The sequence below is a fragment of the Callorhinus ursinus genome, unplaced genomic scaffold (assembly GCF_003265705.2).
Source record: "Callorhinus ursinus isolate GAN/ISIS: 27379988/994484 unplaced genomic scaffold, GSC_fseal_2.0 scaffold38, whole genome shotgun sequence".
NCBI classification, from domain to species: domain Eukaryota; kingdom Metazoa; phylum Chordata; class Mammalia; order Carnivora; family Otariidae; genus Callorhinus; species Callorhinus ursinus.
The window spans coordinates 9,968,546-9,993,984 of NW_027397100.1; the positions used below are offsets into that span (position 1 = coordinate 9,968,546).

The 25,439-nt window shown below is 52.9% G+C and overlaps 1 protein-coding gene across 8 annotated transcripts in view; it reads right to left on the bottom strand.

Moving 5' to 3' along the window:
• The window catches only part of EPB41L1 (erythrocyte membrane protein band 4.1 like 1), a 139,137-nt gene that overhangs the window by 9,337 nt on the left and 104,361 nt on the right, over positions 1-25,439 (bottom strand). For 6 of the 8 annotated variants that reach the window (XM_073880477.1, XM_073880476.1, XM_073880478.1 and 3 more), the window contains 9 exons: positions 23,102-23,284; positions 19,799-19,903; positions 14,011-16,023; positions 13,390-13,497; positions 11,918-12,328; positions 10,029-10,133; positions 8,247-8,330; positions 2,672-2,758; positions 1,798-1,881 (listed from right to left, as the gene is read on the bottom strand). In XM_073880477.1, the coding sequence (XP_073736578.1) occupies positions 1,798-1,881; positions 2,672-2,758; positions 8,247-8,330; positions 10,029-10,133; positions 11,918-12,328; positions 13,390-13,497; positions 14,011-16,023; positions 19,799-19,903; positions 23,102-23,284 (3,180 nt within the window). The remainder of the gene's footprint in view (positions 1-1,797; positions 1,882-2,671; positions 2,759-8,246; positions 8,331-10,028; positions 10,134-11,917; positions 12,329-13,389; positions 13,498-14,010; positions 16,024-19,798; positions 19,904-23,101; positions 23,285-25,439) is intronic. The other 2 variants (XM_073880481.1, XM_073880482.1) reach the window with 2 other exon arrangements.

Consider the following 25,439-nt stretch of genomic DNA (forward strand, 5'->3'; position numbering starts at 1 on the left):
CAGTCATGTCTCCCTGATCCCGGTTGGTGACCCTGCCCCCCTCCTGCCTTGGTACTCCCCGAGCACCAAGTCTGTCTCTGTTGCGCGGTTTCCAGGGCTCTCTGCCTCACGTTGACCTTGTGTGTGTGACCGGGTCTGGTTCACTAGGCTGGAGCTCAAGGGCAGGGGCTGCATTTTGTTCATTTCTGTATCCCCTCCGCCCCTCCCCACCGTCCAATCTGACCAGGGCAGGTGCTAAATGCAGATTTGTTGAATGAACACATGAATGAAATGTGAATGGTGACAATCTTCTATCTTAAATGACTTCAAACAATACTACAAGAGAAAACTGCGTTGGTAATACTTAGAACCTCCACTGTTTTCTGAAAGGGCAGGGTTTGGGCACAAATTTAGAAGTAGAAGATGGGGAAGGACCTAATTGCTTGGCATATCAAGGAGAGTGGTAGCTGAGGGAAATCCCAGCAGGAGCAGACAGACAGAAGGGGGCTCCTGGTTGTCAGGGAGGGGAGAAACTTTGGGAAGAAGAGTTTTCTGAGCTGTATGCAGTGGCGTGTGTGATGGAAAACCTTCCCATAAAACTTTCAGTGAAGTCAACATTGCTCACAAATGCTTTTGGTGAGAGTGGCGGGGGGGGGCCGCTTTCTGGGGAACGTGCAAAGGTTTTGAGTCCAGCAGGAGTCCTGCACCCACAGGAGGGAGCAGGGCTGGGTCGGTGTGTGCACGGGAGGGCCAGCAGGCTTCTCCCTCGGATGACTCAGCAGAACCTCAACCTCAACCTGCCTCCCCAGCCCCTCTCCTCCAGGCCTCCCTTTCTGGCCTGGGCCCCCTCCTGCCTCCCTCCTGGCCACTCAGGCATAGAGATGCTTGGCCAGCCTGCCCCCAGCCCTCTGTGCTCATTGGCTGAGTCACAGCTGACGCCTAGGGAGTGACCCCTTCCCGTGGCCCTGCCTCTTCCTTCCCCCACACTGTGGTTCAGAGCCTGGTCCAGGCCCCCCAACCCTAGTCATTCCGTGACTCTCTCTCTCTCTTCTTTCTCCCATCTACCTGCGCATCCTTGTGGACCTAATCTCTTCTTAAACCTCTTTGCACTGGGTCACTCCCCAGTTAAAAAAGGCTCTTAGACCCTTCATAGTCACATCTGTCCTGGGATTTGTCTCATTTGTCTCTCCCTGTCTTCCCCTGCCTCCAGTCCACCCCAATTCCCCACAGCTACGCCCCCTGCAGGCTCTTCCTCCCTGACGGAGACCACTGTCTCTGTTCCCACAAACATGGATCACCGGCAGCTGCCACCAGCACCCCTTGCACAGAGGCGGGCGTAAAGTTGACGCTCACTAACATCCGCTCAGTGAACAAATAAACACATACACAGTCTCTGCTCCCATCTTCTGCATTGCTTAGAACATCTGCATCTGTCTTCTCCTCCCTCACGAGTACTACCTGGCTTCCTAAGACCCTGCACAAATTCCACTTTTCCCAGACAACCCCTCCTCACTCTTTGAGGCTCCCTTACATCACCCCTTCTAAATTCTGCCAGCACTTAAGGTCCATAAGGCGCAAATGCCATGGCTTAGAATTACTTCAGGTGACGTGGTATTGCCCCCCGCCAGCCTGGCTGTCGACGTTGAAGGGCAGGGTCTGTGCCTAGGACAACCCGTAGTACAGAACAAAGCGCACAGCACTCCAGAAACTAGACCACCACAGGTCTTCTCTGTCCACGATAAAAGGCACAGCAATAGCCATAACCTTCCCCAGCCCCACAGCCAGGCTGGGGGCAGACGGCGCCCTGCTGCTACTCACTTTGGTAACATGGGTGGTGGTGGAGGTGGAGAGGGTTTCCGCGGTGGCGCCGTACGTGCTGGTGAGGACATCTTTCCCGATGATCTGCAGAATATAACCACCCCCCACCCAGGGGTCAGGTAAGGACACTGGGCTCTGCAGGGTGGGGGTCGGGGGGGGTAAGCCAAGGAGGCCCCACGAAGGTGAAGTTTGGAAGCGAAGATGCTTCAAATCACTGATTCTAAGAATTCAGGAATACTGGAATCTTCAGAAGGCTAGACCCATGAAATTCTCAAACCGTTGACTCTCAGATTCCTAGAACCCAAGGTTCCCGTGGCCCAGAATCCTAACAAGACCCCAGATTTTAAGAATCCTGGCATCTTAGAAGAATGAATAGGGGATTCAGGGTGGAAACAGAGCCCTCCCAAGCCCCCACCCCGTCACAGCCAGGAATATGTGGGCTCCGGGGCTAGGACAGACTTGGAGAATGCAGGAGATGCAAGAGACCTCACAGTGACAGACTCAGGCCCAGGGGAGCCACGGACAGAGCCACATCCAGAGTGCAAGCCTCTGGACTCCTAGTCCATTTTTCCTCCTGGTCAGTAAGGAGAGCAGATGCAAACGAGCTGTCCCATCACAGGCACCACCAAGGAGGGGGACTGCTTCACCCTCACGCTGTGACGCCCTCTGGTGTGTGTATGTGGGGGGTGGAGGCGATGGATGAGACTCTGGTGGGCACAAGGGAGCCCTGCGGGCATCTGAGCACGATCCAGGTTCCTGGCGCTGGGCTTCAAAGGGCAGCCCACTGGGCTCTATGCTGCACTTGCTGAGGGCCACCTGTGAACCACATTCTCAGCACAGAGTCCCCTAGCCTGAGCTGGCCCTACCCACTTACCGGAGAAAGAGAACGGATATCCGTGGCCACCGTCTGTGGGCCTGGGATCATGGCGGCTGCCCCCTTCCCGGACTTGAGACTGTTCTCCTGGGGAAACAATAGTGCTCAGATGGCCAGCTCTCACGTGGGTGGGCCCCCAGGATGGCCAGAGCCCACAGCCGTGTAGCTCTCATGGCCACGAGGCGGAGGAGTGACACTGTCACGGGCTCACATGCTCACACACACACCTGCTCTCATACTTACTCTCCCACTCGCTCACCCACTCACCCGTTCAACATTGAGAGTGCCTGGGGTTAGGGACATTGGTGAACAAGACACGGTTTTGCTCTCAGGAAGCACTAACAAAGGAGGGGAGACATTCAGGCTCTCGTCCTGGCCCTGCCATGTTCTAGCCACGTGAGCTGGGGCACAGCCACCTCCTCTCCATGGGCCCCTGCAATGTCGGCCTGTCAGTGGTAACAAATGCCCCACTCTGGTAGGGGATGCTGATTATGGGGGAGGCTGTGCGTGTGCAGGGCCGAGGAGCATATGGGAAATCTCTCTGTATATATCCCCATATATGGAGCATATGGGGTACCTTCCTCTCAATTTTGCCGTGAAACTGCTCTAAAAAAATAAACTGCTCTAAAAATATTATAAAAAGACACGCTGCCCAACTCCCACAGAAACATTATGAGGTTAGCAGAGGAGAAAGGGCTTTGCAAATGTCAATCTTAGGATAAACATAGGAACATAGGCTGGCTACTAACAACGTAATAATACCTACTTCTGAGTACTTGCTATGTGCTCAGTATTATGCTAAGGATGCACTATCTCATTTAATCCTTGGAACAACCACAGGAAATTGTTTTAATATTCCTGTTTCAGAGTTGAGAAACTGGAAGGCCAGAGAATGTCAAGTGGCTTATTCACGTCCACCAGCGAGTGAGTGACAGAGCACGGATTTAGACCCATGTTCGTCAGACTCCAAGCCCAACGTGCAACAATACTCTGCCCTCAGAACTCTTACCCTGGAGCAGCTCTCCTGGTCCTATGGTGGATTCTAACTGCCAGAGACTCCTGCCCCATGTCTGGCAGGGGGCCTGGCCGCCCACCTCTACCTCCCGCTTACCGCACCATCTTGGGCTCACCCTTGTCTGTCCAGGGGCCCAGAGCTGGGTCTGTTCTGTAGCCCCCCAGCAGCTGAACCCCGGTCCTGGTCTGTGCACAGTACTAGATGTGGACCTCTGGCTGTCAGGGGACAGCTAAGGATGGAAGCCCCTCTGCCTTTGCCCTGCATAACGCCCCCAGGCCTGCCTCCAACTGAGGCAGTGACCTGTTACCTGGCATTCCCACAGTAAGCAACTTTCTCAGATGCAGTCCCAGAATGTGGCCCGGCAGCAGGCCTTAAAATGGGCAGTCTTGCCCACAGACACAAAAAGATGCTCAATATCACCCATCAGCAGGGAAATGCAAATCAAAACCACAACGAGATATCCCCTTACACCTGTCAGAAAGGCTAGTCTCAAACAGACAAAAAACAACAAGTGTTGGCGCAGATGTGGAGAAAAGTGAGCCCTCGTGCACTGTTGGTGGGATGGCAGCCACTGTGGAAATCCCGTATGCAGCTTCCTCGGAAAAAAAATTAAAAATAGAAATACCATAGGATCCAGTAACTCCAGTACTGGGTATTTACCCACAGAAAACAAAAACATTAATTGAAAAGATACACGCACCCCTATGTTTATTGCAGCGTTATTTATAATAGCCAAGATATGGAAACAGCCCAAGTGTCCACCAATAGATAAATGGATAAGGAAGACGTGATCTCTAATGTTCTTACTCGGCCATAAACAAGAATGAGATCTGACAATTTGCAACAGCATGGATGGACCTAGAGCGTACGATGCTAAGTGAAATAAGTCAGACAAAGACAAATGCCATACGATTTCACTTCTACGTGGAATCTCAAAAACCAAACAAACCAATGGAAAAAGCACAAACAGATCATAAATACAGAGAACTGGGAGTTGCCGGAGGGGACGGGGTGGAGGGATGAGCAGCCGGGGGTGAAGGGCAGTGTGAGGTGCGGGCTTCCAGCTCTGGAATGAACAGGTCACGGGCATGAAACAGAGAACAGTCAGGGGCACTGAACTAAGGCTGCGTTGAGGACAGATGGCAGCTACGCTCGGGGTGAGGGCGGCATACTGTACGGAGCTGTACACCTGAAACCCTTGTCACGTTGTATGTCAACTACACTTCAACCCCAAAAAGGGTGGGGGCAGCCTTCTGGGCTCCATGCTTCCTTCCTGCCAGCCTAGGACAGTCCTACTGTCACTCCAGGCAATTCTCCCCCAAAGCCTCTTCTTCTCCCTCTGCTCCCTCTGTCCCAGACGAAGCCTCACCTCCATCTTCACACTGAAAAGAGAGACCACTAATGGGGACACAGGTCGTTCGAAATAAGGCACCATCTGCTCTGCCTGCCTCCACTTTATCTTCGGGCAGTCCTCTTGCCTGCCTCCAGGAGGTGTGGCTTCTCTCCCTGGCCAGGGCAATGCCACCATCTGGGCTCTGGACCCTTCCTCCCTCCAGCTGAGGGCTCTCTTCCTCACTACCCTCTCTCGGGGCCGCCTCAGCCATTCAAGGCTTTCTCCCACGGCCACTGTCCCCTATCTCTTCAACGACAGCCCAGATCTTTCTTGAAACCGAGACCTTTAAAACCAATTGTCCCCTCGACATTTCCGCCCGGAAACGCCCCACAGGCACCTTGGACTCATCAGATCCAACATGGAATTCAGTGCCCCACCCCCGCCACCCGACACATACCTGCCACTAAAGAACGGTCCCCTCCAGGGCTCTCTGTTTGCTTCGGAGCTACTCAGACTTGAGGGGTGGCACAGACAGCTGGGCCCTGTCCCAGAGTTTCTGATTTGATAGGTTTGGGGGGAGGGGTGCAGAGATTTGCTTTTCTAAAGGTTCCCAGGACTGCGCTTCAAGAATGCCTAGGTTAGGGCTAGGTCACCAGCCCATCTTGTCCTGTCACCCGAACATTCTGTCACTGACCAAATCCTGCACCTTCCTCCCTCCAGTTATCCCTTAACCCTGCCCCCTACTCAGCATCCACCTCCTTGCACACGGGCTCCGCTGCAGCCCCTAAACCAGCTCCCTGCCTCTCTTTATGTTTCTGCCAATGGCATGCGGGCTCGGGTGCTGTCTGCCTTCCTCAGTGCCGGGCTCACAGCACCAGGCTCACAGCACCGGGCACAACGTTCAACAAATATTTGCCGAGGGAAGGAAGGAGGGAGGGAGGGAGGGAGGACAGGAGGGAATTTTTTCTTCTAGTGACGACCCATAGAGTTGCCAGGGTAAATCTTCCTAAAACACAGAAACACATGTTTGATGACATCACACCCCTGCATCAAAAGTTGATGCCCCACTGCGTCCAGGATGAAGTGTGAACTTCCTACGTGACATCTGAGGCCCTTCACGCCCTGGCCCAGCCCACCTTTCCAGCCTCTTCTCCTCCCCCCGCCCCTCCTCTTCCACACACCTGACATCTTGCTTCACTGACCACCTGCCTTTCCCCAAATGCTCTGCTCCTTCCCAACCTTTTGCCTTTGCACCTGCTGTCCCCACTGCCTAGAACGCCTTCTGCTGTGGCCACACCGTCATTTATCCTTGAAGGATGGCTCCGATGTCCCTGCCGAGGTAAAGCCCACTCAGCCCTCCTGGCAGGGGTGTCATCCCATACCTCTCCCTGCACCCCCTCGGAAAGCATTATCATTTTCATGAAGGCAGAGAAAAGAAAGCAGCTCTGTTTCATGAAGGCAGAGAAAAGAAAGCAGCTCACATTTACAGGCCCCTTACTATGTGCCAGGCATGCCTTTGCACAGATTACCTCGGTCCCTCCTTGGGTCAACCCTTTGAGGGATGTGCTGTTATTGCTCCCCATCACCCCCTTTTACAGAAGTGGAAACTGAGGCTTGGAGAGGTTCAGGTAACTTGCCCAGGGGTCATCCAGCCAGGACATGGGAGAGCTGGGCCTTGCTCACCACTGTGTGCCCAGGACCTACACAATGACACGTGCCTGTGATCATTACTTGAACAAATGACTTCTTGCAGGCAGTATATTTCCTTCAACTCTGTATTCCGCGAATCAGGCAGGCAACAGAGACTAAGAAATGTTTTTGGAAGAAATGAACGGATGGATGGATGGGTGGGTGGGTGGGTAGGTGGGTAAATGAATGATGTAACTGCCTACTCACCATAGTATGAACTTAAATTTAGCCCTAGAAGCGTCCTGATGCCACGTGGAGGACTGAGGGAGAGGTCGGACAGAGTGACCAGGAAAGAGGGTGCAAGCTGGTAACCGGTTCGGAGTTATTTGTCTTTGTTTGCTCAAAACCTACCTGCTGGGTAGTCTAAAATGCAATTCCCTTCCTAGGTGTCTATCAGGGGTTTGGCAAGAGAAAGCATTTGAAAACAACTTTCCACCAGCTCGAGACAGATCCAGCCCCGGCCCCGGCCCCACCCCCAGTGGCCAGTGTTCACAGTGGTCTGGATGAGGGTGCAGAGTGGTTAGGGTGCAGGTGCATAGTGAAGCTTCTGGGTTTGACCTGGCTCTACCACGTACTAGGTGTGTGACCTTATGAAGTCACCTTACCTCTCTGCACTTCAGATTCTTCATCTGTAAAGGGTGCAGAAAAAAAGAGAATCCCCTCCAGTTTTTCTGAGGACTCAGTGAGATCACCCATGCATGGTTCTTGGCACCTTGAATCGTGACACAGCCTGGGTGCCTAATGCTATCTGGTCTGTGTCATTAAAGGATCTGACGTTACTGGACTCTCTTAAGAACCTGTGAACCAGGGGCGCCTGGGTGGCTCAGTCAGTTAAGCATCTGCCTCCGGCTCAGGTCACGATCTCAGGGTCCTGAGATCGAGCCCCAGGTTGGGCTCCCTGCTGAACAGGGAGTCCGCTTCTCCCTCTGCCCACCCCCCCAGCTTGTGCTTGTGCTCTCTCTCAAATAAATAAATAAAATCTTAAAAAAAAAAAACAAACCTATGAACTAGGCAGAATGAGGATTATTCCCATTTTACAGATGAAGACACCTGAGGCCAAGGACCTTTCTTCACAGGTCAGACAGCACCTAGGTAGCAGAACCAGAGTCTTAGGAGATGGTCCAAAATCCTGAGCTTCCAATTTAGGTTCACTGTACGCCATCTACTGACCAAGGAAGGAAGTGGCCCAAGACATGAGAAACCAGTGGCCAGGGTCTGTCAGGGACTTTCAAGTTCAATCCTCACACCTTGCCAATAATCAAATAATCGAATGGTACCATCCTGTCCTTACCCCTGCTGTGGCTGAGATGGTCCGGATAACTGAGCCTCAGGGATTCCACAACCCACATTATTCAATTTGGAAAACTGAGGTCTGACTGGATGATGCCAGACAAGAAGAGATCGACTCTATGTCCTGTGCCTGACGCAGGGAGGGCAGAGGAGGACCGCTCCAGACAGCCAGTGATGTGACACTGTTATCTGGCTGTTTGAGGGCAAGGGGGCTAGTCAGACAGGGAAGTCTCTTGGGTCCTACTTACCATGGTGGTCGATATGGTCTCCGTGGTGATGGAGGGAGCAGTTGTTATGGACTCCTTTCCCCCTGGGGCAGTCCCATCAACCTGCTGGCCAGAGAAGTCATGAGAGAGAGAGAGAGTGCGCACACCGCATGTGCCTGCAGCATCCGCTCCTGGGCAGGTGGCATTCCCAGTTACAGAGGGACGGGCTGTGTGAGTACACATGCACTGGTGGGTGGGTGGGGGGGCTCATCCACACACAGAGTTACAGGGGGTCCTCACAGGTCCCCCAGTTCGTCTGAATCATCTTATTTGAAAAAAGTAAAAAAAAAAAATCCCAGATAATTTTGCAAACCCTATGCAAATCTCAATGCATGTATTCCTCAACCTAGTGATTCCACGGCCAGGAGTTCATCCTTTGGATATCAATTCTGAAAACTTTGCCAAGAAGTACAAACAAAGAAGTCCACGGAAGCATTCATCGTTAACTGCCAAAGACAAAAACAGCCACAGGTCCATTGACGGAAGACTGCAGGTTAAGTCAGGACCCGCTCCTAAGTGGGACTAAGAGTAAGGTGGGCCCACATATGGCAACGAGGAATGATCTCCAAGACAGTCATTAAGAAAAAAGGGTGAGGTGTAAAAGAGGACCTTTTCCGTGTAAAATTCTGCCATCTTGAGATGTAAATGTATATATGAGATATGCATAGATTTTTTTTTCCTAGGAAGAATTACAAGAAACATTTCAAACTGTTTTGTTCGAATTTCGTAACTGTGAACACTTTGTCACTGTTTTGTTTTGTCGTCAATAAGGATTACTGGGCTGTTGACTTTGGGGCCTTTTTAGTTTTCTCTATATTTCTCCATACGAAAACAAAATAAAACACCGGCCACTAAAACAAAATAGGCCACAGAGGAGGCGTGTGGCTTGAGATCACACGGCTCGTTACAACTCGAGCGTCTTGGCCGCTGCACCAGCTGACACAGAGACCACTGTGCATGTTACAATCGGGGAAGAAAAATATTCTGGAAACGACACAGTTGTCCACACTGTGTTGGTTTACGCCTCACTTTAGTTCTTGAAACGCAGACTAGTCTCCACCCCTGGCAGTGCAGCTCCTCTGGCCAGGAGGAACCAAGAGGGCATCTATCAGACCTACAATCTCAAGGTTCTAAGTTTAAAAACCAAAAACCACAAGAGGAACCTCAGCAATGCTCTGTGCACCCGTATGCCCATAGCGCACCTGTGTGTCTTTCGGACTGCTCCGTCCAGGGTACCAAGTATGTTTCATCTTGCTAAGACAAATGTTTTTTTTTAAATCTTTTTCTCAGTTTGTTCATTTTGCCAATGATATGGAACCCCCATGTGTTAAAAAAAATGATCCAGTATGAGTCGTTCTGACAAAAGCTGGATTGGGATCTCTCCCTCTCTCTCCCAAAGCAGCCCTTGGGATACCTCAAGAAACCTTTCCAACTCCTTCAAGCAATCTGAAGGCCACAGTCTAGTCCACTCGCTACTAGTCCTTACAGCACTCCCAGAAGGACAGGGAGACATGATCATTCCCATTTCAGAGATGGGAAATCGAGGCTGTAAGAGGTGTGGTCTACCCAGGACAGGAACTCATTCCACCGCCCACCCCCAGAGCTCAGGGAGGACAATGAAGCTCAGAAGAGCATCCAGGTTAACATGGAGGCTCTGGGGAAGCCGGAGTGGCAAGAGTTGGCCACGGGGCTTGGCCTTGGTGGGGACCCCACCCTTAAATGTCCAATACCTATGCTCAGGGTGCAATGGAAGGCCCAGGTTACCTGGCTGGTGTCCATAGTGCTGACTCTGGTCTGCAGGACAGCCTCAGGCTCAATCTTCTTTCTAATGGCCAGGCTGCTGACCGTCATGGTTTCCGTTTTCACGGGCTGTAGGGAGATGAGGGAGGACACTCCATAACCCAAGCCTCTGCATGACTCCTGCTCACAGGCCACTGTAGCATATCTTCCATCCCTGCAGCTGGCTGGGTCTCTGGAAGGGCACACAGGTCCGGGCAAAGAGGCCAAGCAAGCCGTCCCAGACAGCCTAGGGGGATAGCCAGAGCCACCAACAGCACTCAGAAAGGCTGCTCATGACCCCGCCACCACATAACCTCCCGGTGGCTGTGAGCTAGTTTTGGGCTTGTGCTGGGCCCCCCACTAAGTACTGTCCTTATATACCTGTCACTGAATTCAGTGATTATGCTGCCGCCTCCCAGTTGCTTCATTTGAACTGTTCTTGAGAAGAGGAGTCACACACCTGGGGGCCAATGGGGGGGGGCAGGCAGGAGATGTAAAGGGGTGCAGCGGGCTTATTGAGAACTGGGGTCAACAGGAGAACACAAGGGTTCCACTCAGGTTTGGCCAACGGCAGCCATGGCCTCTGAATGACTTGGATCATCTGATTTTTTTTAATGATTAAAAAAAAAAAAACACCTACGGATTTTATATTCCATGTCCCAATTTTTCAGTCAAAGTCAAAGAAAACACATCTGCTAGCCAGATCTGGCCTGGGGCCACCGGTTTTCAACCTCTAGTCTATTAGTCTCCGGTTAAATGATCAGTTTCTTCAAACTCCTCCAGCAATGTCAGTTCATGTGGCTATTAGCATATGTGAGCGGAATGAATGAAATAGCTTGCCATCTGGTTGGGAGGGTAGTGAGAGGGATTCTTATAGATTACTGTAACCATGAGATCTAGCCATTCATCCAGTTTAATCATCTATTAATGCCTGGCATGTGCAGGCTTAGAGGAGCTGCCCCCAGGGGGACAGTGGGCCTGGCAGCCACTGACCTGACTACCTAGGACGATGCCGGGGAGCAGAAACATTCCAGAGCAAGGGGGCTGTGGAGGGAGCAACACTTCTGCGCAAGGTGGTCAGGAAAGCATTTGCTAGGAAAGTGATATCTAGACTTGGTCCTGGAACATGACAAGTTTGCAAGGCAGAGAAAGGGATGCAAAACTTTCCACCCAGAGGGTAGAGCATGGAGTGGATGCCCAGAGTAGGTGAGCTCACATTTCAAAGCTCGGAACATGGGAGAGAGGAGAGTGTGGTGGGAGGTAGGCAGGGGCTGCAAGAGCTGAGAGGGCGAAGGAATCACAGGACAAAGACCCTCTGAAGGAAGGACACAAAGCAGAGGGACCCAGACACAGTCAATCCCCGTGTCCCCGTCAGTGATGCTGTTTCCTCCTCTCTAGGAGTTTCTGCTGCTACCCCGAGACCCCAGGGCCAGATGGGTTCAGACTGCTGCCCTTTCCGCCAGGAAGCCCAGGCCCCGGGGAGAGGAGCCAGGCCAGGATCAGTAAGAACCATCGACTTTCAGGCCAGGCCACAGGCGAGTCCACAAGCACATGCTCTCTGCAGGTGCCATGCAACACAGACAGGGAGAGGAGGCGAGTAAGACCAGATCGCCTGGCATCACTTGACCTCGGGCAAGCGATGGGGTCACAGGGTTAAAACGCCAAGGAGTGCATGTTAGGGGTGAACCAAGATGGCAAACATGCGAGCACAGAACCATGCTTTCTGCGAGGGACAGTCATGCAACACGAGACAGAGCTTCAGGCTGAGGGGCTCTGGGCTGCAGGCTGGCGGCTTGGTCTTCTCACAGATGGCCCGGGGCCCTCTGAACATGCAGTGCCCGCCGGGCCCAGGTCTCCAGGATGCTCCACTATACCTCAAACTGGGGCATATCTGGGGTGGTGCAGGCCCCTCGATCCGGGCTATCCTCGATGCCCCCAGATTCGTCTTCCTGGCTGAGGCCCCCCTTGTTGAGATCCCGGGAGAACACCAGGCCCTCGGTCTCTGAGTCGCTTTTGTCTCGGTCGAGCTCAGGCAGGCTACGGGAGAAGTCTTCGAAGGCGCTGCCATGGTAGTCACCAATGACTGTGAAGTCAACCTCAGCCTCCAGGCTGGACGTGGAGCTGACCGTGATGCTGGAGCACTTGCGCTCAATGGCCAGGTGGTTGTCCTTCAGGAACACCGCATCCCTCTCCTGGTCCTGGTCCTCGTCTCCTGTGTCACTCTCTGGGGCCCTGGGACGAGGCGGTTTGACCTTCTCCTCTGAGCCCTCCCTTAGCCCTGCTCTCTATGGCCAGATAAAAATCAAAGGAACGGGGGTGTGGGGTGGGAAGAGAGAAAGCAAGATGGTGAATGACAGAAGAAACCTTGGGGCCGTTTCAGTGTCTCAAATAGAAGAGCAGGTCAGGAAACGAAAAACACTCCCGGAAAGGTTCCTTGACATGACAACAAGCTTGAAAAACCCGCAGAGTTCTCAAGAGTGGGGAACGCTCCTCTCCGAGGGTCTCCCGCTGATGGCCAAAGCAAGTACAAAGCAAACATCCCGCCAGTTGGTTCTGGACAGGAAGCCCCATCCAAGGTCTGGAACTGGGAGCTTATCAGAAGCGGCATTGTGTGCAAGGCAGGGATGGGAGCCCGGACCCAGGCCCATCCGTGCAAGTGGGCATCGAGAGACAGAAACCAAGGAGGGGAGACCCAGGGATTTAGGGAAACCCAGGATGGGAAGGCAGGGAGGCTAGAGCCAAGAGCTTTGAGAAACAAAGAGGAAGCCAACATGGTTTGTCAATTCCACTGAGTCTCTGTGGGAGGGGGCAGTATCGTCTAGGGGGAGGAACAATATGGGTTAATTCCTGGGAGCCGGGGGCTACATCAGTTCAGCCCTGAGCTCCAGGAGGGGCGAGCGGGCAGGCCACCGAGTGGAGGTTCTAGTCCCATCAGTGTAATTGACAACGGCAGGCCAAGGAACTGCTGGAGGGGAACCAGCAAGTCTTGTCCCGCATACATACCTCTCAACTGGCCTGTCGGGGATTAAACACCACATGCACATTTTTGGCTGTTCCAGGACAGTCTTTTTAAAGCCCAGTCTAACACCCACCAAATATATTTTTTTTTTTAAGTAGTTGGCTTCAGGTTCTAGAGACTCAGTGCACTTAAGAGATTCACTTGCTAAACTTAGCTTCCATTTTAGCCAGTTTCTGGAAGGTTGAGAGGTGTGAGGACACATTCCAGACAAGCGAGAGTTGAGCTGCCACAGAGGCACTGCCAGCACAGGTGGGAGTCGAAGGCAGCGATGCACCCTGGCCAGGTAAAGATGACCGGGGCATCAGGGCACTGGGGGGCTGCAGAGACCTGAGGGCCCGAGGGGCTGGCGAATCTCAGGCGCCCCCCTTTTCCAGGGGGGTTTGCTGCTAAGCTGGTGATGGGCTTCTCTTCCCTGACCGCATCTCCGGATTTGTTCTGGATTAGAGAAGATAGTTAGTCTTAAGGAGGCAGAAAGGAACTTGGCAGTGGGACCAAGAGGGAACCAGAAGCGAAGGATGGAAACCTCTGGCCTGTCAGCTTCCCCAAGGCAGGAGAACCAGGGAAGGGAAAAGATGAAGGAAGATCATTGGACAAGCCAAGCAAAACAGGTAGGAGCCCAGCAGGTGGGGGCAGCAAGGCAAAGCAAGTATGTAGTCGGCTGGCGCTGATGCCACCTTCTCCACTGGGGCGGTGTGACCCACTGGGTGCCAGGTCACACCAAAAGCCGAGGGTCTCTGTGGCTAAGCTAACAGGGGCCAAGCAGATGAACCCGTCATTCCGCCCGGGCTACCCTCGGGCCTGTGTAGGGAAGAGAACTCATAGGAATGGACAAGCAGCCTCTGATCGCAGTGATGACGAGGGGCCCCTGAAACATGCTTCTACAGAGCTACGGAGCATGCGGTCGGCTCCCCCAGCAGGGGAGGGGCAGTGGTGGGGGCGGGGGCTCACGTGGCCAGTGCCCCCGGTGGTTTCCTCCAGCGCAGTTTCGCAGCCCGAATCAGGGGACATGAGCTCGAGGTCCGTGCATTCTTCCTGGGGGGATGTGGTAGCAATGCCCACCCTGAAGTGTCTGGGAGCCAGCGACGTCACTGAGGAATGGGTGGCTTTGGGGCCAGCAAAGTCCCCTGGGGACTGGAGCTGGACGAAGCCCAGGTCCAGAAGCTTATTCCGCTGTTGCTCTACCTGACCCACGGAGGCCTCTGAAGACAACTCGCTCATGAGGGCCCTTGTTTCACCTTGACTCGCTCGGCGAGCTTCAGCTCCATGGGTCTCAAAGATCCGAATTTTGTTGGCCACTGAGGTCTTGCTAATATCTTCCAGGGAGCCCTCTTGGCCCCCAGCCTGGAAAGAGGTCATCCCCTTTTGCTTCCCTGAAGGGAACACCAACCCCAGGGGTACAGCCCCCTTGGCTTCTTCAGAGACAAGTCTGGGCTTTCTGCTGGCAATGGGAGGTGCCCGGCGCTCACCTCCATCTGGGGTCACAGACAGTCCTACTCGGTCCTTGGGCTCTGGGCTCCCTTTAAAAGGATGGGCATGCTTGAGAAACACAGCGGACTGTTCTCCAAAAGGATCCCCAAGCTGTGGAGGCTCCCCTGACCCACGAGGGGCTGGGCTTGGAGAAGTTTCCTCCGGAGCTGCCTGAGCTTGAAAGGGATCAGGGGAAGCTGGGAGGGGGGCGATCACTTCCATCTGAAGAAACACTGAGGCCTTTCTGTCCTCCATCGCAGGTTCTCCTGTTGGGATGTGCACCAGTCGCCTGTCTTGGGGCAGGAAGTTGGCTCTGTCTGGCTTGGTTGGCTTCCTGACATCATTAGGAGGGGTGGTCCACGGAAGGGCGCAGGCTGGGAGGTCTGGGCGCATGCCCCCTTCTCTGTGAGGTGAGTGGTTCTGCCATCTTGCTGGGGAACTTTTCTCAGCCTTTTCCATCAAATCTCCACCCTTGGGGGCCTCTTCCTCTGTGCCTAGGTTGCATGCTGGGTGGCTAAATTCTCCTTCCACCCCCCGCCCAGCTTCTTCCCAGTCCTCAGCAAATGTCTGCCCTGGAGAAGGTCCCTTACCAAGCTGCTCAACAAAGGCCTCTGGGCCATCTGGTCTTCCGTGGTCCCTGGGGGACCATGCCCCTTCCTCTAAGGAGGCCATATGGCCATCACCCTCTTCGTCCTTGCTCCTGCTGGAAGCTGCAGCAAGGCCCTGTGGGTCTGAGGAAGTGAGCACAGAGCTCTCCGGGAGCCTCTCTGAGCGCTCCAGCCTGGTCTCGTCAACAGGAAGGGCATCCATGTGCTCTTCCCTCTCCTCCACAGGTGGGTCTTCAGAATCTTTCTCTCCATAGTTCAAATAGAAGCTCCTCTCCGCAAAGGAAGGTTCGGTTTCATCACTCGAGTCAGCTCTGGCTTCCAACTGGGCTGGGTCCAGCAGAAACGACTGGAGTCCTCCCTTGTCGGAGGCTGGAGAAGGGACATTGGCCTCTGCTAGCCTGGTCCCCGAGGCAGCAGGTCTTCCCCAAGTCTGGAACTCCTCCAGCTCCTTCCTCAGCTCCATCTGGCCCTCCAGCTGACCACCTGAGATCCAGCGCTTCTTGATGGTGGCCTCCCCAGTGCCCACCCTCAAATGGGAGCCCTCAAGGAGGTTTCCTGCCAGTGCACAGCCTGCAGCAAGAGAAGCCCCTTCTGGGCCTTTCCTGACCCAGGGGCCCTCCTCCCACATTGCCTCAAAGTCTTCAGGGCTTGCAATCATTCTTCCTTGGTGCTGGGTCTTTGCTCTTCTAACTCCCACTATTTCTTCTGTGGCCACTTCGACTTTGAACTTGTCCACCAGGACGTCTACCTTGGAGAGTCTGCCATCAGCAAGGATATCTGCGAGGCCTGCCTTACTTTCTTCCTGCTGAGTGGTGGTCACTTTTAGGAGGCTGAGTTCTTCTGGCCTAGTGTACTCTCTTTCTATAAATACCCAATGCTCTGAACCCTGTGTTTCAATTGGAGCAAGAAGAGTTAACATGAAATATCAGGCACCTGAAGAACGGGTCACTTTTTTTCCTCTGCAAGAAGGGACCAATCTACCACCAAAAGGTCAGCATGTCCCCCAGAACTGGCTGGGGGAGAGAAGGCATGACAATGCCAGTCAGCCTCATCAAGGCTCCCCTTCCCATCAAGGCACCCAACAAATTATTTACCGACTCCCCTCAACCACTACCCCAAGTTGGTAAAATAGGATGGGGGTCTCACGCCCTCCCCATGTGAATCATGGAACAATGGACATCCACGCATGGGCCAGGACTCTTCCTCTTTCTCTTTTAATAATACAATTGCTCTTGTCAGAGGGGAAAGTAACTTACATCACATGGAATCTCTGAATGTTAGAGCATAAAGAACTCCTAAGACAACCTCTAGTCCAAGTTCCTCATTGTGCAAATGGGTAAACTGAGACTTGGAGAAGGTCAGTGACTTCCCTAAGGTCAAGTTAGTTCATGGTAGAGTCAGGAAAAGAGTGCCTGAGATCCTTGCTGACTTACCTCACAACCTATAGACTATGGATCCCAACTGCAATCTAATGTCAAGAGGGGAAGCATTGAATTAAGTTCCAAGAGCCACAGCCTGAAATCTGACTTCTCCTCAAGAGTTTCTGGGAAGGAAAGAGATGAGAATGAAAAATGCCAAATGCTCAGCTGAAGAGGTCAGTGCCAGTCACCACAGTGGCCTGAACAGCTTGAATTTTGTAGGGTTCATTCCCAAAGAAAAGAATACCAAGGCCTATTCTTGGAGAATTCTGACAAAATCTATGGAAAGAGTAGAAAAGGGCTGACCAGAAGACATCATGGAAGGAAATAAAGACCCAAGTATCATTACTGGTCAAAAGCACCAATAAGAGTGTAGCACTGTCAAGCTGTCGACAAAACAGCCCTCCATCTCTCCTAGAGTCCTTTAAGCAACACTTAGGAGCAAATGATGGACTTCAGAATTGTTAAAAAAAAAAAAAAAAAAAAAGCCAGAAGGCCATTGGCATTCATACTGCCACCACAGAATACTTTCTTCACATAAAACCTCAACGGAAGGCCAACATGTAAGCCCAGAGACAGGCTGCCATGTTGAAGCTGGAGGCCTCAGCTGTGCCAGTGTCAAGGCACCGCCCTCCTTTGAAATCCCTGCTCTGACTCCAGCCCCTTATGGCACAGATGTGGAAACTGAGGCCTAGAAAAGGTAAGCACCATGTCCAAGGTCAGAGAGGGAGCCGGGGGCAAAGGCAGGTCTAGAATCCAGTCTCTGAATCCAAGTTCTGGAAGTGCCTCCATGGTGAGATGTGCCAGAAACTGTTCCCACAGGAAGGGAGAGATGTAAATGGCTGTGCTCTGATTCCGCTTGTGACATGGTGAGGTGTCTGTCAGATCCCATAAGATGTGAAGGATTCTGAAGGTTCAAGGAGGCTGTAAACTCTCTTACCTCCACTGCCTCAATCCATGTTAGCAAAATTTCCATGGTTTTCAGGGAATCAAACCTCACTGAAAGAATCCTGCCAACAGGTAAAAGAGATCAGAGGAAGGTGGAAGGCCCAGGCGTAGGTTTCCGGGATTTTACCTCAGGTTGCTAAGCCTCAGAACAACACCACTGAACCATCCCAGCGACAAGTGCTTCAAGACCTTATAGAAGCCCGGTCTCTTTTCTTTTCTACTCTCTTCTAAGGCTCCCGTTTCAGCTTGTGCTGATATCATGAGTCCGGCAATGAGGGCTAAAGATGGTCAATGAGACCCCTTCTGGAATATTCTTGCCCCAAGTCTAACTAGAAACTAGTTTCTAGAAACTAGAAGCTTAGAAATTAGGCTGAGTAGGGCGGAAACCAGCACAGTATATAAAGGTTCCACAGGAAGAAGAAACACGTACTTATATTTAGTTAATTTGTGCCATACAATGCCAGCCCTTTGTCTAAAGTTATTAAATTTAATCCAAATGGCAACCTGTGAAGCAGGTACTACTGCCCTTATTTCCAAAGGGGAAACTGAGGTTTGCAGAAGCAATGGTGACTTGCACAGATCACAGAGTGTGCAGTGAGGGAAGAGGAGGCTCTGCTTTTAACCAGTGAACACCCTGATGAGAAAAAAAGACTGAACAAAAGAGAGAAAACTTCATTAGCACCAAGGAACTGGGGGCGCTGCACCTAGCCCTGGGGGCTGGTCTGAAAGTCGTCCTGACCCGATTACAGTATGAGAGACCGTCAGTGCCTGCTCAGAGCGCCCCCTGCTACCAGCTGGAGGTACTGCAGCAAGGAGCAGAAGCTGGAGGAGGGCGCCCACCAGCTCTGTTCCCACGCAACCCACCAAAAGGAGAAACTCTCCAGCCAGGCGGTTCTGCTGACTCTGGGCTGTTCAGTCCCCACCTGGGGCTCTGGGTCACACTTTGGGCCCTGCAGGACAAGGAGCCCTCCAGAAACCACACCCTGGGAGAAACCTCTGAGGAAAGGAGGAGCGTTCAGGGGGAGGGGAGGTGCTGAACTCTGGAGGAGGATGCCCAGCAGAACAGCGGGTACAGTGAGGCCCACAGACAGGTAATCCAGAAGGGCAGATTTTAATTCAGTATGAAACCTTCCCAACAAGCGACCGAAGCCAAAATGGTCTGCTGTGAAGAATGGCAAGAGCGCCCTCTGTGGAAGGGGCTGGATGGACAATTTGCAGGGATGCCGATGAAGAGCGCCTGTGGCCCCCCCCCCCCCCCCCCCCCCCCGGGAGTATGGGCACCTGTCCTTTGCTCTAGGAGCATCTCTGTGCTCCAGGGCATCACTATTTCCCTAACCTTGGGATGCTGTTGACTCCTGTGCTGGTAGTTGTTTTTAGTTTTACACTGAAGAAAAATTCAGAGTAGAACTGTGACTTCTGTTTTACCGCTTATGTAGCTGACTCATGTCTTTTACAGTTTCAGCACATTTTCAGCAGCTAGAAAATTTTTCCATGGGAACTGAAAAAGGGAGATGCCCTCATACATACTACGCATAAAGGGGAGGGTCAGATCTCAGGGAGAAGGACCTTCCACCCAGACGGTAGGCCAGTACCTTCTAATCCTGACAGCCTCTGAGCTGTTGGCACAGAGGGAGATGCAGCCCTCCATCCCTGGGCCTGGATTCTATGTCTAGCAGGACACAGTAAGTCCCAAGAGCCCTCCGCCAGCTGCAGTCCTGGGTGCAGAAGTAATGCCTTCCTCATTAGAACACTTGCCTGGCCAACATCTCTTTAACCCCAAGGAAGCTCCTTAGAGCAAGATGCCCACTTTCACCTGCCTGTCAAGAGGAGCTTAGAGAAGATGAAGATGGAGGATGAATGCGGGGCCCTCCCCTACAGAGCCACTGTTAGACCTCACTCAGGCTTCTGAACGGCAAAAAGACCCAGGGCAGAATGCATTTAGGTGCCATGACCCCTGATCTCAAGTTTAGATGTCAGAACCTGCCTCTAAAGTCAGGGCCCAAGAGAAGGAGATCGTTTCAGCTTCCCCTTTGAAGCCAGAGCCAGTCAAACTGTCCTGTCTTTCCAGAATATGATCTCAGTCCTGATTCCTGAGAAACAATGGATGAGGGAGGGGCCGGCCCTTTATGGATCCCTGGAATGGGGACAATCATTTGTCACAGCATGGGGACACAAGGGCTACCCACTGCTCCCACCTGTATGGCAGAGCCTGGTCCACCCCCCTCAACCCAGAGAAAGGGGTTTCTTGAAACCATTAGGGTGGCTGTGTGTGGGCGGGGAAGTGCCGACAGTAACCTCAGGAGACGCTGCGAGGCTTTTCTGAGTGAACACTTCCCAGCCTGTGGCCGTCCCAGGCTCAGGTGCCAAGTCCTGTGGAGAGGTGTCCTGGGTCCTCCGGGACTGCAGGGGAGGCCCAGGGCCAGAGGAAAGGGAAGAGGGAGGAAGGGAAGGAGAGACAGAGACAGGAGGAAAGGAAGAGAGAGGAAGCAGGAGAGACACACACACAGAGCCCGTAAATAGCCCAGCTTTGTAAGTCCCACACCCTTAAGAGTTTGTGGCTTAGGTCAGGCCAGTGGGGCAAGAGAGAGAAGAGCTGCCCCTTGTGGCCCTTTAAGGAAGGGAGGCCCACGGTCAGCTGCCAGCCAGCACTGTGCCTTCGGACCCTTTGCTCCCTGCCCTCACTCAAGAGGGATGCGGAAACATACCACTCTCCTTCAAGAGGCTCCCAATCAAGAGGCTCCCAATCAAGAGGCCGAGGAGCTATACCATCCAGACTCCGATTACAAGTCTGCCCTGGGTGTCTTTGGTTTAGGCAATGGTTCAGTCCTGCCGTTTGGCTCTTAGCCCTTCAAAAAGTCCTCTTTGAAATGAAAATCTGGGTTTGGCAAATGGGAACTTTTCTTTAAAGTTTGGAGTCCCGGGCGCCTGGGTAGATCAGTCGGTTAGGTGTCTGCCTTCGGCTCAGGTCCTGATCCCAGGGTCCTGAGATCGAGCCCCACATCGGGCTCCTGGCTCAGCAGGGAGCCCGCTTCTCCCTCTCCCTCTGCCTCTCCCCTTGCTCATGCTCTCTCTTCAAATAAATAAATAAAATATTAAAAAAAATAAAGTTTGGAGTCCCTATTTTAAGTTCCCACTGTTTTCCCCTTGGCCCAGATGAGGTCCAACAATATATGAGGAAGCCACTAGGACATCTGATGACACAGCCCTGCAGGAGAGCCTCCATAAAGTCCAATCAGGGATTCCAGTCACCATAAGCAACGGCCCCATGACTGTACAGCACTTTCTAGTTTATATAAAGTGCTGTTATACCCATTATTTCACTCAGCCTTCCCAGCAACGCTATGGAATGGCGATTCTGGTCCCCCTTTAGATGGGCTGACTAGGCAGCAAGGTTCAGAGAGGTGATATCACTCACCCAAGAACCCAGTCCAGTCCTTGTCTACAGCTTCTCCCCATCTTCCAAATCTTCAAGGGTCTCTTAATGCCAGTGGGGCCTGGAAGCCAGTTAAATGGTCCATAGCTCCAAGGTGAGCTCCTGGACCAGAATTCTTTCCAGCAGTGGACTACACTTCTTGGGGCATCAGTGAGGGGCAAGGGTTGGAACAGACCCACCTCTGAATAAGACCCTTCTTCTAGCAGTTCCAGCTATGACCAGCAGGTGGGGCACACTCCCAAGCCACGCTGCTCTGAGGCACCAGGAAGCTCTGCAGCCCGCTCCCCAGGGTTCATCCTGCCCTGCTCTGCTAGAGTCCCACCCTTCCAAAAGCCTCTGCATTCCTCCTCAGCCACTGCCAGGCCACTGTGGTCAAGACTCTCAGGGCCGGAGAAGTGGGCCTGTACCTGGATCACTAGACCAGCCCCCATGGCCCAGCCCAGGGTGCCAGGGGTGACCACAGGGGCTCTCAGTAGCTGCAGATCTGCCCTCCTTCCATAGCACTGGACTTAAAGGCCCTCAAAGCATCCCATATTTCATGAATCACCAGCCAGGAAACTACCACAGCATCCTCACTGGACGAGGCCCTGTTATCCGGCATGTCGAGGCCATGGGGAGAACTGATTCAATCAAATGTTCACTTTGTAGGTCACGACTGCATCACCAAATTTCAAAGCACTGGAGGGCAGTACATACACAGTTGACTCTATGCTGGTTTTCCCATGATTTGGTCTTGCTCCCGGCAGCTGTGATTTAACAGCAAATACAATGGCCAGGACACAAGAAAAGCAGGTTCTGGCCCCTCTTCTATCAGCTGTGACACTGAACAAGTATGTTCCCATTCGGGGCCTCAGTGCCCCATCTGTAAAGTGATGAGCTTAAGTCAAGTAGGTTCTGAGGGTCCTTCCAACTTTAAAAGGGGTTCGGGGGGGGGCACCTGGGTGACTCAGTCAGCTGAGCATCTGACTCATGATTTTGGCTCAGGTCATGATCTCAGGATTGTGGGATCGAGTCCCATGTCAAGCTCCCTGCTCAGCGTCGAGTCTCCTTCTCCCTCTCCCTCTCCCTTTGCTCCTCCCCTCGCTCATGCTCTCTCTCTCCTCCTCTCTCAAATAAATAAAATCTTTAAAAAAGAAAAAAGGGGTTCTAATTTGAAAATAACCTTCTGTATGAATCCCAGGACTCTCAAAATGAAACAATAATTAACTCCTACTGAGCATCTAGGTACTCTACCAGCCCCTCGATGCTTGATCTCCCTGGATCCTGACAACTTTCTTATGAGGTAGGTACTTTTATTATCTCTGCCTAATGGAAGCTCAGAGAGATTAAGTAATAAGCCCAGAGTCATTCAGCTAGCAGGAATCAGAGCCAGAATTCAAACCCAGGTGGTGTCAGTCTGGATCAGTTGGGTTTGAGACAAGTAAGCAGCAGTGCTAGAGAGAAAACACCTAAGTCTAAATGGGGGTAAATACTGCCAAGATTTAGCAGTGCTAAAAATAATAGCTTGGGATTAGAAGTACAGGAATTCTCAAGATCCTATCTTTATCTCTTTTTCATTTGAGAAAATAACCCATGCTTTCCACTCCGAAAGGCATGTGGGTGTGGGATCCTTTTCTGAAGCAAGAGGCTCGGGTCTAATTTTCTTGGAGGATCTGTTCCCCTCTAGTGGGCTCCGAGGATCCTTCCGGGAGGGAACACCTCCCCCCCCACACACACACACCACCCATCTGTTTTCACAATAGGCACTAAAGGATCTGGCTACTGGATACAACTGCTGGGATTCTCAACGTTTAGCGGGCATGAGAATCCCCAGGGCACTTGTTATTCCAGGGCTCTAGCTCCAAATATTCTGATTCTGTTGGTCTGACATGGGGCTTATCTAATAAACACCCCTTTCCAATTATACTTCGGGGAATACACCAAGCCACGGCCAGTCTTTTGAGTTTTTCAAGGTGGTCCCTGGGGCCGGAAGGATTCCAAGATGTAGTGAATTTGTCTTTCCCAGCCTAACGCACCACTGCCCCCCACCCCATCCCCATCATCACCTCATGCAGCAACTGGGGGAGGCATACAGGTGTGGAAGATGAGTGTAAGTTGGTGCAGAGCAACTTTCCCGACCCTCTTTAACCCAAAGCCCCTGTTGAGGGGTTCAGGGTGAGACCTACCTCGTTGACTTTCTCAGGGGTGCCCTTGGGGGAGGGGGAGGCGGGCGAGGAGGGCAGCCTGCGCTCCCGCTCCCAGTCTCGGTCCCGGTGGATCAGTTTGCTGTTGGGTTCCTTCAGGGTCCTCTTGAGTTCGTTGATGCTGGCCTGGTGCTTGAGCAAGACATCCTCTGGCTTGTCTAAGAACTAGGGGTGGATGGAGAGGGCAGCGGGTGTTAGAGGAAGAGCTCTGAGCAGGGGATGGTAACCGTGGCCATTGCTGCACTACAGCAGCAAGGTGATTCCCATCCATGACTCCATCTCACCCTCATGGCACCCCATGAGCCAAGGGCGCAGAGATGATTAGCCCCCACAGGTACACGAAGCACTTAAGATTAAACAGAGGAGCAAAAAGCACTTAAGATTAAGAAGAGGAGGCTTCTGGTCAAGCACCACCTTTTCTTTCCCCCTGCCTGGCTTCTGGCCTCAGAACACCCAAGGCAACCTGAATCCCCGAAGACTAGGTGAGTTCCCACTGGTGCTGTGCGCCCAGTGTCAACTGGGCATGGAGGTGACTTCCTTCTGGTTACAACCAAGGCACAGTGAGTACTGGCCAACCCTGTTCGCTGGGCTGCTCTGGTCTACTCCCTGGCCCCTTCCTCTGGCCAAGACTTGGACCGCTGTGCTTAGCAGGATCCCCAGCCTAGACCCCTCTCAGTGGGACAGGTGAGCTGCTCAGATACTAAAGCCAGGGACACCCAGAAAAATGAGCCCTGCTCCCACACAGGAGCCAGGAAAAGACAGTGTTCAGCATCCTCTACTGTGAGCCACTACCTTTCCTAATCACCCAGGGTCAGGTACCTTGCAGATACCAACTCCTCAAGAACAAACAGAGTGAGATATGGCCAGATAGAGAAAAGATGGTGCTGCAGGGCATTCAGGAGGGCAGGAGAAACGGAGACTGGGAAGAAGACAGCTAAGTCCCAGGGCTGGGCACAAGACCTGGGCTGGAGAGAGCTGGAGTCAGGGGTGTGTCCGCCATTAAACCGCCAAGTCTGAGCTTGAGCCAGTGCAGCATGAGAGAGTAATCTGCCTCTAGGTCTTACGGGTAGGGTAGGGCGGGTGGGCTGTTAGTTCAAGCACCTTTAACTGCAAGGCTGTTTGAGGATTCTTGTCAACTCAATTCAGGACAAGAAGTGGACCATCTCCGCTTATTATAAAGTCAAATCGGCAGATTCTGGAAGATCTACCTGGAAGGCAAGCTTGCTCTTGGACAAGGCTGAGATCTTCCCCTCGGCTAACCTCTGGCACCCAAGGATCCACCATGACTAACGTGTGCATTACCTGGCGGAGGAGACTGATGCCACTGAAGCTTCTGCTTTCCCTCCAGACATCTGTTTGTCCTTCCTATATCCCCTCCTGAGCTGGACGGCCTTAGAACAACGTCTGGGAAGTCAAACTGACAGAGTTTGCACAAGGGGGTGGGCACGAGCTGCAGTGGACCCAAGATGTGGCTTGTAACCTTCTAGCTGATCCTGCCACGCTGCCCCTATGCGCACGTGGTGTCCCCGGGGGCGAGAGGGAGCAGTGGAACCCTGGGATCCTTGATTAGGGTTCAGGGCTTTGGGGAAACCTAGTCCAAATGTCTTGTTGTGCAGTTGCGGGGGGGGGGCTGGGGCCCAAGGGGGCTTACCCATGACCCTCAAAGAGTCAGGCTGAAACCCAGCGCACGTGATGGGCCAAGGCCAAGCCCTTAGGCCCCAGCCCCTGGTCCTTTCCCTCAGGCCCAACAACAGACCCGTGAGGCGGTGAAGCTTCAGAGGAGGAGTTGGGGACTGTGTGAAAGGGAACAAATTGTTAACGCAGAGAAGTTAAGTTGAGAGAAGCCAGCAGGGAGAGGAGGAAGACGAGAGGGAGGAAAAAAGGCTCTCCTTGCAGAGCTTGAGCAGCAGGCCCCGAGGGACAGCAGCGCACCAGAAGAGGCAGAGGCCTTCTGAGGCTCCTCCCTGCCCCCCCACGCCCACTCCCACATCGGTTGCCCGTAGATACAAAAAGAAGCTTCGGGTGAGGGCAGAGAGGACACAGATGAGGTGGAGCCATGACCAAATGGTGGTGTGGGGGGGAGATGAGTCTAAGGAAGGGTTTAGGTGGGGGCAGGGGGGATGAGACCAATAAAAGCATGGAACGGCCTGGAAGAGCCGATGGACAGAGGTGGGATGGTCAGCAGCTGGGAAGCAAGCATGGGGTGGTGGGAAGAGGCAGAATGGGAAACTGGTTAAAGGGAGGGAGGGGGGAGGAGGGCGGGAGGAACCAGTTGGCTAGGGGGTGGGGTCTGAGCAGGGAGATGGATAGATGGGGGGGG